Below are 15,445 nucleotides of genomic sequence, written 5' to 3' on the forward strand. Positions count from 1 at the left end.
GATTTGGGACTTTCCATCGTCTGATTACCCACCCAGCTATTAACGATTGGTCAAGGGAACTTTGCCGATGCCCTTGTGACAATATTTCATTACAATCTACATTACATGTAATCCTATTCTGTAAATTTTACAGCAACGAAAGGCGTAGATGGATAATACCCCTACTAAAACAGGGAGGATGGAGGCAATGTCGCCCTGCCTTCGTGCATTTACAGATGTTGGGAAATTGTTACTGTATCGGCTTTGTGATTGGTTTTTTAAAGAGTGTGTTGAGGACTAGGAAATGCCTAACTAACTAAACCGCAAGATACGTAACAGGTTGGAATTTAGTGTGAGATGGTTCGTTTTAGGAATTATAGATGGTCTACATGCATATGATGAATTTTTAGGATCTTATACTCATGAGATGTGCATTGATGAACTTTACATGTAATTTATGATGATATATATATATATATATATATATATATATATATTTTTTTTTTATATGCCTGCTTTTATGATTTTAATGTTTAAAATCGAATAAAGCTCGTTTTGACTTGGACTTTATGAACCATACAGACTCCACCAAATATCAGATTAAGGACAGGATGTAGACTGTAACAAAATAGCAATCTACAGATGGGGCGTGGACTCAAAACGACACCACAGGTAGTATTGTTGACATGCCACCTCTTCACAGTGTAAAACGGAAGCACTCATTTGAGCACAACATCTGCTTGAAGGGATGTGGACAGATAAAAGTGGGCCAGCTGTCACAAGAGGCAGAACATCTGTGGAATGGGCATGTCTACCTGCCAGGTGCCTAAGGTAAATATTAGACGAAAGGTTTGGATTCCTCACCTCACAACACATTCAATACTAGTATGACTTACTGCAGATAGAGAGACCATTACATTTAAAATAGAATTGTAAATGCTAAAAAATGGTTACACTCAAAGTCAGAAATTCATAAACACCCACTAATCCTCTCAATATATTAAGATAAATTCTCATACAACTGAGCAAATTCCGGGATGAATATTTGGCAGCCCATCAGATAGGTCAGTATATGTATTTTTAAAATTTTTAATAATTCGGTGTTTTCCTCTAAGGCCACCTCCGTCCCCTCAAGAATATGTAGAGAGCTTATTGGCTGTTCACGTTTGGTCAGAAATACGTGTGTAGTACTTTATTTTCTGGACCAAGTAAGGTTTCAAATTTGGATTCCAAGTTAAACATAGTCCCAAATAACATTTTTAAGTTAAAATATAAAGAGCACTAAAAGTTTGTGATGAGTTTCCAAATAGATTTAGTATCTAGACATGGTATCTGTGTATCTGAACATAATGGGAAGCACACAGAGCAGAGTCTGTATTGATTGTAGATACATCATTGATGCAATTTCATAAGCATGGAACCAATGTAGGACTCTACTATATCAATATCATTGGTACCTCCCACAGACAGACTACAGTGAATGCGTAACCAAGGCTCTATTGGAATCTCAACCCTATAACCAAGAAATCCATCGTCTTAAAACAATTGCAAACAATACCATAACCACAATTTTTTGTGGTGAGGATAAGAGAGAAACCTGATCAGGCATGACATACACAGATATATGAACGGTAGGGGGGGGGGATGTGGGGCTCATTCATAGGACTGTAAGGAGCAATTGTGAGGAAGAGAATGGTAGTGGTTTCCCGATAACGATATCAGGTATTGAGTTTTTTTGGTAATCGGTTTCTTTGTTTCCACGTAAACCCATCCTAAATCACCCCCACCTCATGAGTATGAATTGTATACCTTTAGTCTTATAGTCTATAGATTAACCATGTGACCAATCCTGTCGCACAGGATTCCAAAGATTCTATTTTTTTTTAGTGATTGAGAAGTGTAACCCACATCTGATGCAAATGCCCCAGTACTTACTGCAGTTGTGGGACAATTCCAGAACTTTCCGTAACTGGCGTCATTGGTGCCATAGGAGTCATAGGTAATGGACAGAAGTTAGAAGCATCCTGAGACTGCTGCGATGCACCGGCTTCATCATCGGCACCGTAGCACTGAGAATCTCCTAGACCATCGATTCCATCTAAGCAAAGTCCACTGTCCTGCTCTGAGGTTTGTAATTTGTATTGCTCCCCCATATGCATCCGGCTGTTGTATTCATTCTGCGAAGGTGTGTGTGCTTGATCCTGGTTAAGTTCATCAGGAAGAAAGCTGAGGTCTACGGAAGAAAAGTCTGTGGAAAGATCTTTGGACTGATCAAGTTGAGAAGTGAAGGACATATCGGGGAGGGAATGAATTGATAAATCAGAGTCATATGGAGTCATTGGTGTATACATCTCCGGTGTGGCCGATGCATGAGCTTCCTGAAAGACAGAAAAACATTTAGAGAATTGTAAGCAAAAGCAAACTGAGCTGAATACAACTAGAAATCAATGGCTGAAATAACGCACCATGGGAACTGTACTACCAATGAGGCTTAAGCAGCAGCCTTTGCAGACCAGGGATGGTGGACTAAAACATAGGATGGTAACCAAATGTAACCAGCAGTCGTGCAACCTCACGAGAGCCTTTAGCATGGTTTGGGGTACATAGTAAACTACCTGAAAAACAACATCTGCCTTGCAGCACAAGTCCTACGGAGCCATGTAAATAAACTTGACACTAAAGATGACGGAAAATCCCTGATCATAAAAATAACCAACAAATCAATGTTGATCGAGGATCTAATTTTTCTTGATTTGTATATAGTACATTAGACATATAAGCTACGAGTAGAAACAAAAATAAAAATTAAAAAAAACTACTATATTGTAATGCACTGAAAATGGACTAATATTAAAAATTGAAAAATAGTAGCAGAACAGCAATGGGTTGATAAGAAAAAATTAAAACATGGCATTCAGACGAATTGTTGATTAATGTATGTTCTATTTCACTCTCCTGAAAAACAGGATTGTGGAGTTTCAAAACCTTTGCACTGAAATAGAGGTTGTTGGAGCGCTCACTTTATGCATATCTAAATTAGGCCTCGGCGGAGTTGGGAGTTTCGCTGTGCGGAACTCTGTGAAGTGACCCAAAAACTCCGCCGAGCAACACAGAGTTCCGAAAGCGGCAGAGTGCGATATTTCATGCTGCTTTTTAGCATCTGGTGTTTGTGCAGCGTTGAAAAAAAAAAATCAGCGTGAGCGGAATCATGCGCAGCGCAAGAGGGCGCTGCTTCTTTCTGCCGCTCGAGTAGATGTTCTACTTGGGCAACAGATTCCTCAACGTGAGCGGAAGGTTTCTCGACGTGAGCAGTAGCGACCAGCCGCGAACACCCACTTTGAAAAATCTCATCAGGAGGTGGTCTGGAGTAAGATTTTCCTCACTCGCGCTAACATTGGCAAGCCACGGGAGAGGAAAAAATCCGCTTTGTGCCGCTAGGAGGAGTTTTTTGGAACGCCACACTCTACACAGAGCGCAGAGTGGTAAAAACTCTGCAAAATCCTTGAGCGGAGTGGAATTTCATAACCAGACCTAATCTAAATCCATTTCTTCTTGCAGCCTCACCAATGGGTATTTAATACACAACTCACAATCCTACCGAGAGTAGGAAGCTTGCTAATCTAAGGGGGAGGAGTGATCACAGATGGCTGCTGAAAATGCTCAATGGCCTGGCGTCCTACTCTTCCTTGCAGAAGGCCCTGTGGTGACTTTATCTGGTGCCGAACAACCGGTGATCCAAGCAGCAGCATGGAGAGAGTGAGGTGGTGGTTGGATGAAGTATTTTGGCTCCGCAGTTTCCTTCTCTAGTACTGTAAGCAACCGTTAAGGACCACTCACTATCAACATAGGCCCAGCAAGAATTCACTCTCGAGTTACATTTGAAAAGTTTATATAGTTGGGAGCGAGATGTTACAGTAGCCTCACAACTAAGAGTTTTTGGGAGCTGATTGACCAAGTGTTCCCAGGACACCCATTTCACGAAGCTGAACTTTCAACAATGGAAGCATTGGTTTCTTGGAATTGTATCTTTAGTTCTCTTAGGTTGAACCAAAAAGCAATGTTTTGGGACAGGAAGACCAGGACTGGAGTCAATAGAATACTAAAATTACATATAAGTAAGAAGAAAGCACTATATGGGGGGGGAAATGGAAACAAGGGTGTTGGTTTAGCAACGCAGGAGCCCTTGATGAAGTTATGTTTTCAGTTGTGTCCGATACGTGAAGTGGTTGCTGCTCTCCACGAGGGTGGTCAGCGTAATGTTGGAGGGTATGCTACAGTCCACCAGCACCCGGAGGGGTGCACTACCTCTTTCCCCTTTAATTAGATGATCCATGGTAGACTCCAGGGTCGCGTGACACAGAGTGAATAAAGGGAACCAGAGCACCCAGCTTATGTTCAGTTAACCAGCACCAGGAGTCCGAGTCATTACTGTCCCGCACGTCCGCAACCACGGTCCAAGTCTTGGGGCTTTGCGATCATACGCCCACCTTAACAGTCAGCAGATAATTCCTCTCTCAAGTGGTATTGGTAATGTATTTCAGATGGTTCGAAAATGTGCAGACAGCTTCTAGCCTCTGAATTTCTGTTCAAAAACCCTAGGAGTGATAGAAGAATGACAGCTGCTGGTCTGAAGAAGTAGGATTTGTGACGAATGAAGAAAAAGTTGTGCAGATCTTTGGAATCAATTTTGCAAGTATAGTGGGATTCAGCATAAACAATAATAAACTAGACTCCTGAATCCCTGTTGTTGGGTAGGATTAGTTGTTTTTTATTCGTAAGACTTGTACTGTTGGCTTGCCAAACGATCTGCTTAGCTTGGTCAAGTGCTGGTATGAGGAACAGCTTTGTGAGTGAATGTGTGCGTTTTTGTTTGTTAACGTCAACATTCTGAGTGTATTCAGGGTGTGGGTAGTCCAAGCTATTAGGAGGGGTAGACAAGAGCCTTTTGGGAAAAATGGTGCATTTCAAGCGACATTGAATGTAGGAGCGTATGATCACATACATCAAAATTTTGTAAGAGGTGAAAAATATTTAGCAAGAAGGTTTGGGTTCTTTCTGCCCATCCACTGATCAATCATGTGCATTACATAGATATATTTTGCACTATAAGCATATTTGTACACTAATAGTGGTCCCACTTTACTGGGAGGTTGTGGAGGGGTTTGTATCAAATGATGCATCTTAAGCACTTTGGATCGGCAGCTTTGATTAAAACATTGTCCCCTCTCGTGCAGGTGTACCCTTCTCTCAAAATGCTCATCAGTCTCTTTACATTATATACACCCTGTGGAAAAAAGAAAATGGACCGTGCACCAAGCCATTTCAGGCCTCTGTTTCTTTCCAGGTCCTTCCCAATGGCCGTACAAGGCAATGGTGGAAAAGCGGCTCATTATCAGACATGCTCCCACCAGGATTGACCAATGCAGCGAGGGTCTCATTCTAAAGCCATAGATTCTAACTCACAGTTGCTCAAATCCATGACGAAGTTGGATAGGCTTAGGTGGCTGGCACCCAACACAACTGAGTGTCCCTCACCTTTGAGTTCTTGCCCCCTCATTCAGGTATCCCTAAGCTTGGGGTAAGGCGAATAGACACTGCCCACCTAGTCCTACGCATTGTCTGCAATGTACCATCCTAACACAGGAGATGCTGGGACTAAGTGGTATTGGCTTTGCAAATGTAGGAAATCCGCCTTTTCTGCATGGTCACCCCAGATTTGTTTGCCATTTGCTGGATGCTATATTTTTGCTGGCTTTAGAACTCTGTGCTCTTTACCCCTTCTAACCAGCAGTAAAGGGCCTGTGCCCCCCTTTAAACATGGGCAAATTGCTATACATCTATTTTGCATATTTAGCTTACCTACATGTCCCTAGTATACTGTACCAAGAGTAGCCAGGGCTTGTAAGTTAAATGTCACTAGTGGACTGCAGCACCCATGATAACATACACTACAGTGACAGTGTAAATTTGGCTTCAAAAGGCAACTCAACCTGTCAAAAAAAGCTATTTTGGCAGTTCAAAATTTCCATTTTAAGTATAAAAAAGCCACCGCTATGTAGGCCTAACCCATAAGGCAAGTTGCATGGTATTTAAAACTAATGCATGTAGAAATTTAAAGTTAACATTCCTACAGCGACTAGCACCCAAAAGTTATTTTCAATGTAGGAAGGCTAGCTAGCCCATAAAGAAAGTCAGAGTGCAGATTAGAATACTAATACTGTATCATGGGAATGGGACTATCTAGAAAAATTATTAAACAACTACTTTTTATAGTTATTAAAAATCAATTTCAATTATGAAGTTGTGTTTTTAATAAATGGTAAGGAAAAGTAACATTTATAAAGTTACTTTTCCCTGCATGAAGTTCGAGGCTAATACGCATTTGCTCTCAAACTTCACCCAGCCAGTGATTAGCAGTTGAATAGGTGTGAAAAAATATGTGAAATGTCTCCTAGGCGCAAACAATAGGTGAACCTGAATGTTCAGAGGGGTCTCCTCTGAACCTCACAGAATATGCAGGGTGCGGGGGATGTGGGCTTTTTGATAGGACAGTGCCAAGTCTTGCTTGAAAGTTCTGTTGAGCCACATGTAACACTTGAAAGGGAGACACAGAATGCCAAGGCAATTCTGGTCTATTCACTGTCTGTTTATTAAAGGACCATGCTTTGTCCTATCAGACTTCTGTCTCTGGGTTTTACATAGAACACTAGGGGCACACTTGAAAGGCAGGGACCAGGATGTTAAAAATTCTTGTGTACACTGTCTGGTTGCTAAAGAACCCTGCCTTTGTCCTACCAGATGTCGTTTTCTGGATTTATTGTGGAAATGGTGGCTGCTTCAAACTGGATTTTATTCTGAGGATACTAGGATTACCACATCACACTACCCACATGCCCAATCCTCAGAGCCCATGCTTAGTGTGGCTGAATACTTTTGCCAGCTTGAAGATGGTAAAAGTGGGAAGAGTTAGCCCTGGGAACTTTTACGTTATTGATTAGGGCATGCCCAGGGCTCATTTCCACACACTAGCTCATCCACTGCTGGACGGAAGGAGGAATAGAAGAGAACTGGATCTGCTGTCCATGACCAGAGAGGAGCCCTGAAGGAATGGACCGTTTTTTTATACCCATGACAAACAAGTGCACTACAAGTGTCATAATACAGACCTCCTGCTTAACCTACAGGGTACAACAAGCTACACAAGACCTTTTCTGCAACTGGCCAGTTACAAGGGGACCTTGAATGGTTTCTATGTTCCTCCCCTGGTCCTGGGGGTTTTAAAAGTGTACTCCTGTGGTGGATTGGGACTTAAAGGACTTGCGACCTGATTTATATCTTGGTGGTGTGGATACTCCTTTGCAATGGCGATGGAGTATCCTTACCACAAAGATGATGGTCCATGCATCTGTCTGATTTAAATGCAGGTGGACCATAGTTTGGCCATGGCGGAGACAACTCCATCTCCACCATGGCCAAACATCTCCAACTGCCCGACAGAGAAAGGGCTCTATGTCAGTTCACCTAACTTAGATGGACTGCAATATGGCAGTCCAGACAAGCTCTGGCGGTAAGAAGCAGTAAAAATAATAAAAATGCCCTTGTTAGACCAGTCAGTCTTAGGATGGTTTTCTCCAAAATGTTTTGCTTCACCCCTCCTATTTTTCCAAATTAGTTTACCTGGCTTTAGGACTCTGTTCACTTTTCCGCTGCTAACCAGTGCTAAAGTGCTTGTGTGCACTCCCTAAAACATGGTAAAATTAGCTTACACCTAATTGGCATAGTTAATTTTCTTATAAGTCATCCTTAGTAAAGTGGTATCTCATATACCCAAGGCCTGTAAATTAAATGCTACTAGTAGACCTGCAGCACTATTTAAGGGGTTACTTAAGTGGGGGACACAATGTCCCAGGTCTGCCAGTGCATCCTGAATGCAGTTTTAAACTGCTAATTCGACTTAACCCCCTAGCCAAGCCTTTAACTCCCCTTTTATTACATACAAGTTACCTCTAAGGTATGCACTAGGCAGCCCACAGGGCACGGTGTATTGTAATTGAAAGATTAGACATGTAATTTTACAATTTACATATTCTGGTAGTGAAAATTCCTAAACACATTTTTCACTACTGTGCATCCTACCTCTCACATAGGATAACATTGTATTTAATAAGTGCCAACGAGTAGGAGCTGGTAGGAAGTTCATGTTTGGTCTCTAAAAAACATTGTAATTTAAAATCCTCTTTAATGGTAAAGTAGGTTTTTAAGTTACAATTTTGAAAATGTCCCTTTTAGAAAGTTTGCATTTTCCTGACCTAGCCTTTTTGTGCCTGCAGCCTGTTCCTGGGTAACACGACTGGGTGTAGTTGGCTTTTGCTTATTCCTCCCAGACAGCCACACAATAGAGTGATTAGGTGATTAGGTGTTCCTAGATCGTCCATCACTGGCAGGATCGCAGAGCAGGGGACAACCCCACTGGCATATCAATAAGCTATGCCCTGCCTTCACCCAAAGGACTTCATACCATTTCATTGTTTCCAGGACAGGGAAGGCAGGAAACTCCAAGCCCTTTAAAGGGAATTCTCAAGAAACTTCTTCTACTTCACAGAAGGAACCAGGTATAAAAATAGGACCCTCAGACCCACTCTTCAGCACACTTTCTGGACCTATGTAAGGACTCAGAGGACTGCCTGCTGCTGCGGTCTACGGTGTACTTCAAAAGATTGCTTTGATGCACCTGGAAGGACTGCTTTGCTGAACCCTCAGAGGTATGCCCTGTTGTTTGAGCCCTAATTAACTTCTTGAACCCAGGACCACCAGAGTGACTCCAAAGGCTAGTTGGCTGGCCTCCTTATCAGACCCTCAGGGACAGAAAGGCTCCAACCATCTTGAACCTGAACCTAGCCTGAGTGAATCCCAACCCTCCAAGTTGTGCCTTCCTAGTCCTGGTTCCTTGGAAGTGGTGCTAAAGGTGTCCAGATAGCCAAAATCCCAAACTTGGGACTTAGTACATTTTTGGCTAAAAACTGCTCTGAGAACAGAGGAGACTGGAATCAACCTGCTCATCTATCCCCTCAAGGTGTATCACCGGTCAGCCTGACTTCATGGCAGCTCCTGCTACGTTCTTCTCCGCAGCAGCAAATGCTTCTCCATGGTCCTTCGCAGAAGGGCTATCAGGCCTCATGGAGCCCTCATCAGTTACAGCCTCTAGCTTTGTCCCACTAGAGATTTGACATCCAAAAAAGAGTCTAAATATGAATGCGGAAATCTTTACCGCAACTTCGTCCAGCGTCTCTCCAACGACGCCTCCTCCTCCGACACCGCCTGCAACTTTGCCCCACATTGAACTATACCTTCTCAGATGATCTTTTGGGGAATTTCTTCTAAGTCTGAAGGACCAAATCCACTTCTTATTACTGACCTGCGCTCCATCGCAGTCAGCCATATTTTTCGACTGGTCTCCGGAGACTAGATGTCCGTGGTTGGCACTTTGATCTTCTAGGAGCTAATTTTTACCATAAGCATTAAAACTTTATAACTCCAGTTTTACTGGTTGGATTTATGTTGTTTTGGTGTCGAATAATCCAATCAAATTTGCACTACATTTCTAAATTGGTGTGGGATTTGTGTTGTGTTTTCACTTTAATAATGTATTTGTGCTACATAAATACTTAACACATTGCCTCCAAGTTAAGCCTAACCGCTTTTGTGCCGAGCTATCAGAGGGTTAAGCACAGGATGATTTAGTGACTTTTTGTGGTTCACCCAGACCAGGTTTGTGGCTGCTGTGTGAGCAGGTTTAACACCCCACTCCACCACCAACCCAATTTCTCACAGCCCCCCTCGCCATGGCAGATAATTTCAATGTCAAGGGGGTATTTTTTTCCTCAAAAGGAAAATCCGGTTTCGGGATTCTTTTTGTTAAATAAAAAATAAATACGTTTGACGGATGGATCCATCATGTTGATTGAGCAGTGCTTCAAACTTAAGAAAGCATTGATATGAACTGACGTGAAGGTGGTTAGTGCCAATGCTTTAGAAATGACTGCTGGCTTGACTGTCATTTCTAAATTTGGCGGGTGGAGATTCTGTTAGGGCAACAATGCAATATACTTTTTTGGCCTGCTAGAGTTTACCCCGTTCACCAAATGATAAATGAGGCCGCAAATCAGAAGGAAAAATGTAGGACGTGGACGAATCTGGTTGGTGTAACCAACCTGTGCTCCATCTCTGCCAAGCTCAAATTGCACCTAGGTACCCATCTACTGCGACTATTGACTATCATTGCCACTTTCTTTTTCTTGGAGATATTGCTACTTAAAACTTGAAAAAATAATATATTAATGCAGAACTTGAGCTTGCTTGAGGACTCGAGGTATTTCCTACTTTGGACCTGATTCTCAGTCCTTGCCTGTCTGCTTCTTGAGACTTGACTGGGGTTGTGTTGAATCATCCAGCTGTGGTGGAGTGATAGCTGTCAATACCTGGGAGGTTATAACTTCCGGTGCGGTGCTTGTTCCAGCTGTTAATTTGTGCCCTGAAGACGGGCTTGGTCTTACGAGTGTCTTTAAGCCCATCACCATGGAATGGCTTGGTGAGATTGTCTGCGCTTGATTGGCTCCGTGAGCCGGGACAGATGAAGCGTCCTTCTTGTCCCAGTTTTTGACTGAAAATATTGGATAGAACTGACTGTTATTAGCATTACATTGTGAGGGCGAGTGGTCTGTCTTCCATAGCTGTGATTGTCTCCCTTTTATTTTTGTTTTTTTCAGCTGTTTCCTCAGCTTTGTTTTGCTCTCCTTGATAAGGGGGGGGGAGTGGGGGGGGGGGGGAACAGACCTGTCCGTTGTACTGGGAGTGGGTTCTTGCGAATCAGTTGTCAGAACATCGCTTCCCCTGCTTTCTCTACTGTTGGCCCTTTGTGTTCCTTGAGCTGCTTTGGGCCCGTGAGCTGGGATCTCCATCCTATGTGCCAGATTATGTTCGGCTCCATCTGTTGACTTCGGGCCTGACGGGCCTCCTTCTTTCTTGCTCCTTGATGGATGGTAGTGGTTAGAAGTTGCCCTACCGTCAGTGGTGCTATAAGTCAGCGTGTCCCTACTTCCTTTAACTATCTCCACTATATTCCCTAAAACCTCAGGAAGAGATGCCCACTTTTCCATAAGGATTGAACAGGAGCATTCCCCAGGGTTGGAAACTAGGTGCTTAACAATCCTGTTTTCCAGATCTTCCACCCTGGTATTTAAGTTGACTAGGCGGGCCGCTATCACTTGTAGGAGGTCTATTTGGACCTCCATCTTTGATGATTGCCACAATAATGCATTATTTGTGGAGCTGTTGATCTCATTTGTAGATAATTTCTGCAGATCTTCATTTATACTTTCGTTAGAGGTGTGATGATCTGCTTTAGAGTTCCGTAGAGGCTATAATAGCCCTCTCAAATTTGGGGTTAACTCTAGGGTTCTTTCGATCTTTTGGCCCAGTTTTTGGAGGAACAAGGCTGTGCGGTCCCCTACCACTGGAGACTCTGAGATCGGGTCATCTAGAAGCGACACTGGGCTTGTGGCTGATGGTAAGGGCTTAGTGCTCACAGCTTTCTGGATGTCTTGGTCATGGCAATTGGTCTAGTGAATTTGAGCCACAGTCACAGGGACGTGGTCCTCTTTAGACAAGGCTGTTTCATGTTTACTGCCAATTGTGGAGTCGGACACCTTTTCTTTACGCGGGGGAGTAGTTTGGCCACAAGGTGATCCATTAATTTGAACAGAATCAGAATTAGCCATTTCCGGAATGCTGCGGCTCGCCGGGCTTGGAGGTGATCCTCCTTTGAGTGTATGCGAGCAGTCTGAGAGCTTTCTGCTCGTACTTTTGGTGCTGATCTCTAGTGATATGCACGAATCGTAGCCTGAAAGTGGTGCATCCTGGGGTTCATCCTTTTTTTGACCCTGAATGGTGCCCTGGGTGATGCTAAGGTTACCATTTTTTTTTTAAGAAGTGACTGATCTACCCTCTTTGTGGGGCGTCTTGTGGAATTTGATTTGTGCTCTCTGATAGAGATATACTCCTTGTGATCCTGTTAGTTGGCGATTGTCTGTTAGCAATTTCTTCAGGGGTCGTACATGGTTGATCCTACTTTTTAGGTCCCATCTTGCTTGAAAAAGTGCAGGATAGTGCTTTGGCTGTCTGGCTTGAGCTGATGTGGTGTAGTCAGTTGCTGAGAACACGCTGAAACTTAAAATATGTTGGGGCGGGGGGTGGTTATTCCTTTGAATCGTGTCCACGGTATGTTTTGTACGGAGATCTGGGGAACCCCCATGCTTAAACTGCTGGCACTGATGCGGATACCTGGGCACTCCACTGGCTGTCTGCAGCTCCTCGGCACTCCACACTGTGCTCAGCGTCCAGGTATCTCTACCCTGGCGGCACTTAGTTGAGGGGCTGGGAGTACGGCTGGTGCAGGGACTGGGGATGCCCCTGGCCTGATTTAGGGCTCCACTTGGCCCGCTGCTAGCTGGTGCGCTTAGGAGAGTGAGTGCAATCAATGACAGTCAAGCAAGTGGCGGCACGCCTAAGGTGCCACAAACCGCGCCTGGTATAACCGGGCCGTCTCCGCGACACCTGGGTGCCACACTTCGCGGCAGCCTGCTATGGCTGCTGCACTTGCTGCTCTCTGCTCCTGGCCCTCAGCGGCCTCCACCACAGCCCCCCCTCACTTGACCCTCACCTGCACCAAGTAAAATCAGGAGTGATCAGCTCCTGGTTCAGAGCGTTGCTCTGGTGCTGCTGCGTCTAGTGGGAAAGCTGGGTTGGCTACTGGTCGCCGGTGCTGGTCACCGGTGCTGATGCCGCCAGTACCCCACCAGGTCTCAGGGTCGCGGGAGCCCAGTGACCAGGGCTCACTGACTAGCCGCAAATGCGGAGTGTCGGGTGCCGGGTTGCAGATGCCTGGTTCCGCTCACGGGTGGGCTGCATTGCAGCTCTCCGCACGCTGCTCTCCACCCTGCCGCGCTGTCAACAATGAAGATGTGGTGAAGTGGTGGGGAGCCTGCCCGTGGCCACCGTGGCCCATGGCGCACATGGCGCGGCAACTGAGTAGGGCTGAGTAGCACGTGTATTGTGGAATTACCTTGCGGGAAAGCTAATTTCTCTAAGACGCAGGTAGGTAACACCACTATAGTCTGAAAGATACCTCTGCTTCACCACCTGTGCTATTTGAGGGGTAGTCCTGACGTACGGGTTGCTCCTGTAATGTAGTGTTAGAGTCCAGTGTCTCATCTGGTAGAAGTCTTGGTGCACATATTTCATTTCTATTTTTACACTGTATTGTCTGTTTATAAAGACAGCTAAGGGCTCATCGTAGGAAAGTGGTAAGGACTTCTTCTTGAACCAAGAATGTTTTGGTTCAAATATTGGCTGGTGGGATGGGGAAGGGGTGGGGGGGGCAAGGTGAACAGGGAGTACGGCACTCTGGTGAGCCGCATGCCACACCCAACCTCATTGGGCCACTTCTGCGGACTCACCGGACTCGCACTCAGCGGCCACTGCTAATGGCAGCTGTGCTCTATGCACACACACTAACCCCCCCCCCCCGCAGCCGTTTCCACCATTCACTATGATGCGGCCTCCAAGTGCTTTTTAGGTGCTTCCGGTGTTGCCTCTCGCTGCCGACCTGCAAGCGGATTTTTCGGCCGCAATTTTTTCTGGATTGCAGTCCTCCTATGCAACAACAGCACGGCAGCCGCAGCGTCGACTCTCACCCGGTTCACTCGCTCTGCGAACCACATGACAAATGCTTGTCTGCCATAGTTGTGCATTAAGCCCAGCAGTGCATGCAACATGAACGGGAAACCTCAGATTACCCAACAAATGTCTATGAGGTGGTCCTCATCCAGAGATTTCACAGTACGGGACAGCATGATATTCTGAACCGGAGCAACATTCTCTGCCTTTTCAAACGTCTTGTCACCCTGGATCAGATACAAACAGGGGACCTGGAATGGGTGATATTCTTGAGCATCCAGGGGGATACCCATGGCGAATCCACAGTGGTGGGTATGAAGCAAAAGGAACAACAACAATCCGTTTTGAACAAATCATAACTCGCTGAGTGGGGCATAGCCATTCAGATTTTGCCACACGCAAAATATCCACACGTCCTAGTATTAAATAGCGGGGGCAAGGGATCCTGGTCGGTCCTGCATGGGACAAATAGTCTAGGGACTCACAGCAGCAGTTGGACTGGCTCCAAGGACCCCATGGGCATTAGGATCTCCTGTCGAAACAACCATCGGTCCATTTATACAAGCCCTCATGCTCCGGACCAAACAGGAACTCTAAGAAGATGGCAGCGCTACTCCTAACAGTTGTGGCACCAGGCCTGACAGGGCGGAGGCCAGGGGAGCAATCCCATCCAAGCAGCCATTAACCATAATTTCATGGAACATTGCAGGGATCAGTCAAATTACAGAAAATGAAAACACAAAGCAGTTTCTAGAAAATGGAGCTATATTCTGCTTCCAAGAGACATGGGCTCTGACCAGCACTCCACTTGCAGGGTTTTATGAACACCATGTCCCAGTGATAAAAAGGAATCTCTTTGGCTGACCATCCGGTGGTCTATCAATTTTCATAAAACACGCCAGTAGCCTTGTGGCCACAGATACCAAACTGACCACACCCAGGATACAAGCACTACAGATTAGAGGCCTGAATCTTAACTCTCATCCACTCCGCCTTCTGTTAATAAATTGTTATATTAATCCAGTACAGACCACAATGAAAGACTGCATGGATGCACTGTCACGGAAACTAGATGATCTCTTAAATAAACAAATTCTATCAGGTAATCCTAGTTGGGGACTGCAATTTGAGGGATCTTGATAAAGCTAAATCCCCCCCCTCGGGGGAAGGGCCTGGCAGAACCCCTCTACAATCTCCTTAAAAATCATAAGTTATCTACAACTCATGCACTGAAAGAAGCACAAGCGACATCCTGGCAGCCGCAACCAACCTTCCGCGATATCTCATGAATCAACTACATTATGATCAGTGAAGTAATCGCGGCCAAACTGAAAGACTTTGAAGTCCAGGATAGGACAGCAAGTGACCATAGGCCATTAGGAGCGGTGAGCCAGCTGGAAGTACCGACAGCCACCATCTTTCAATCCATTGGAGAGTCGACAGGGGAAGAAAAACAAAGTCATGCGGAGGATAAACTGGTCAGAAAAGATAAGCAGGAAGATGCAAGTTTGGTTGGATCAGAAATAGGAAGGTACTCCAACAACGAACCTATCATCTATAATGGATTGGGGAGAATATCGTAGAGGACCTCCAATCGAAGCTGGGAAACCTTCAGACCCAACGCTCCAGTACTGAAGAGCCATTAACAGTGGGAAGTAAAGGCCTAACGAAAGACATACTCGAAGGCAAACAAGCCCTCTGCAAGGCCCTAAAAGTAAAAAAAAAAAAAAAA

General features: G+C 44.9%; 1 protein-coding gene across 3 annotated transcripts in view; it reads right to left on the minus strand.

The window, feature by feature from the left end:
* Window positions 1-15,445, minus strand: part of TBPL2 (TATA-box binding protein like 2) — a 247,854-nt gene that overhangs the window by 194,718 nt on the left and 37,691 nt on the right. For all 3 annotated transcript variants that reach the window (XR_014969204.1, XM_085628007.1, XM_085628006.1), the window contains exon 2: window positions 1,915-2,357. Coding sequence is in view for 2 of the 3 variants with exons in the window: in XM_085628007.1 (XP_085484133.1) it covers window positions 1,915-2,357 (443 nt within the window). In the remaining variant the exon portion in view is untranslated. The remainder of the gene's footprint in view (window positions 1-1,914; window positions 2,358-15,445) is intronic.

The sequence above is a fragment of the Triturus cristatus genome, chromosome 9, assembly GCF_964204655.1.
Source record: "Triturus cristatus chromosome 9, aTriCri1.1, whole genome shotgun sequence".
In the NCBI taxonomy this organism is placed as follows: Eukaryota; Metazoa; Chordata; class Amphibia; order Caudata; family Salamandridae; genus Triturus; species Triturus cristatus.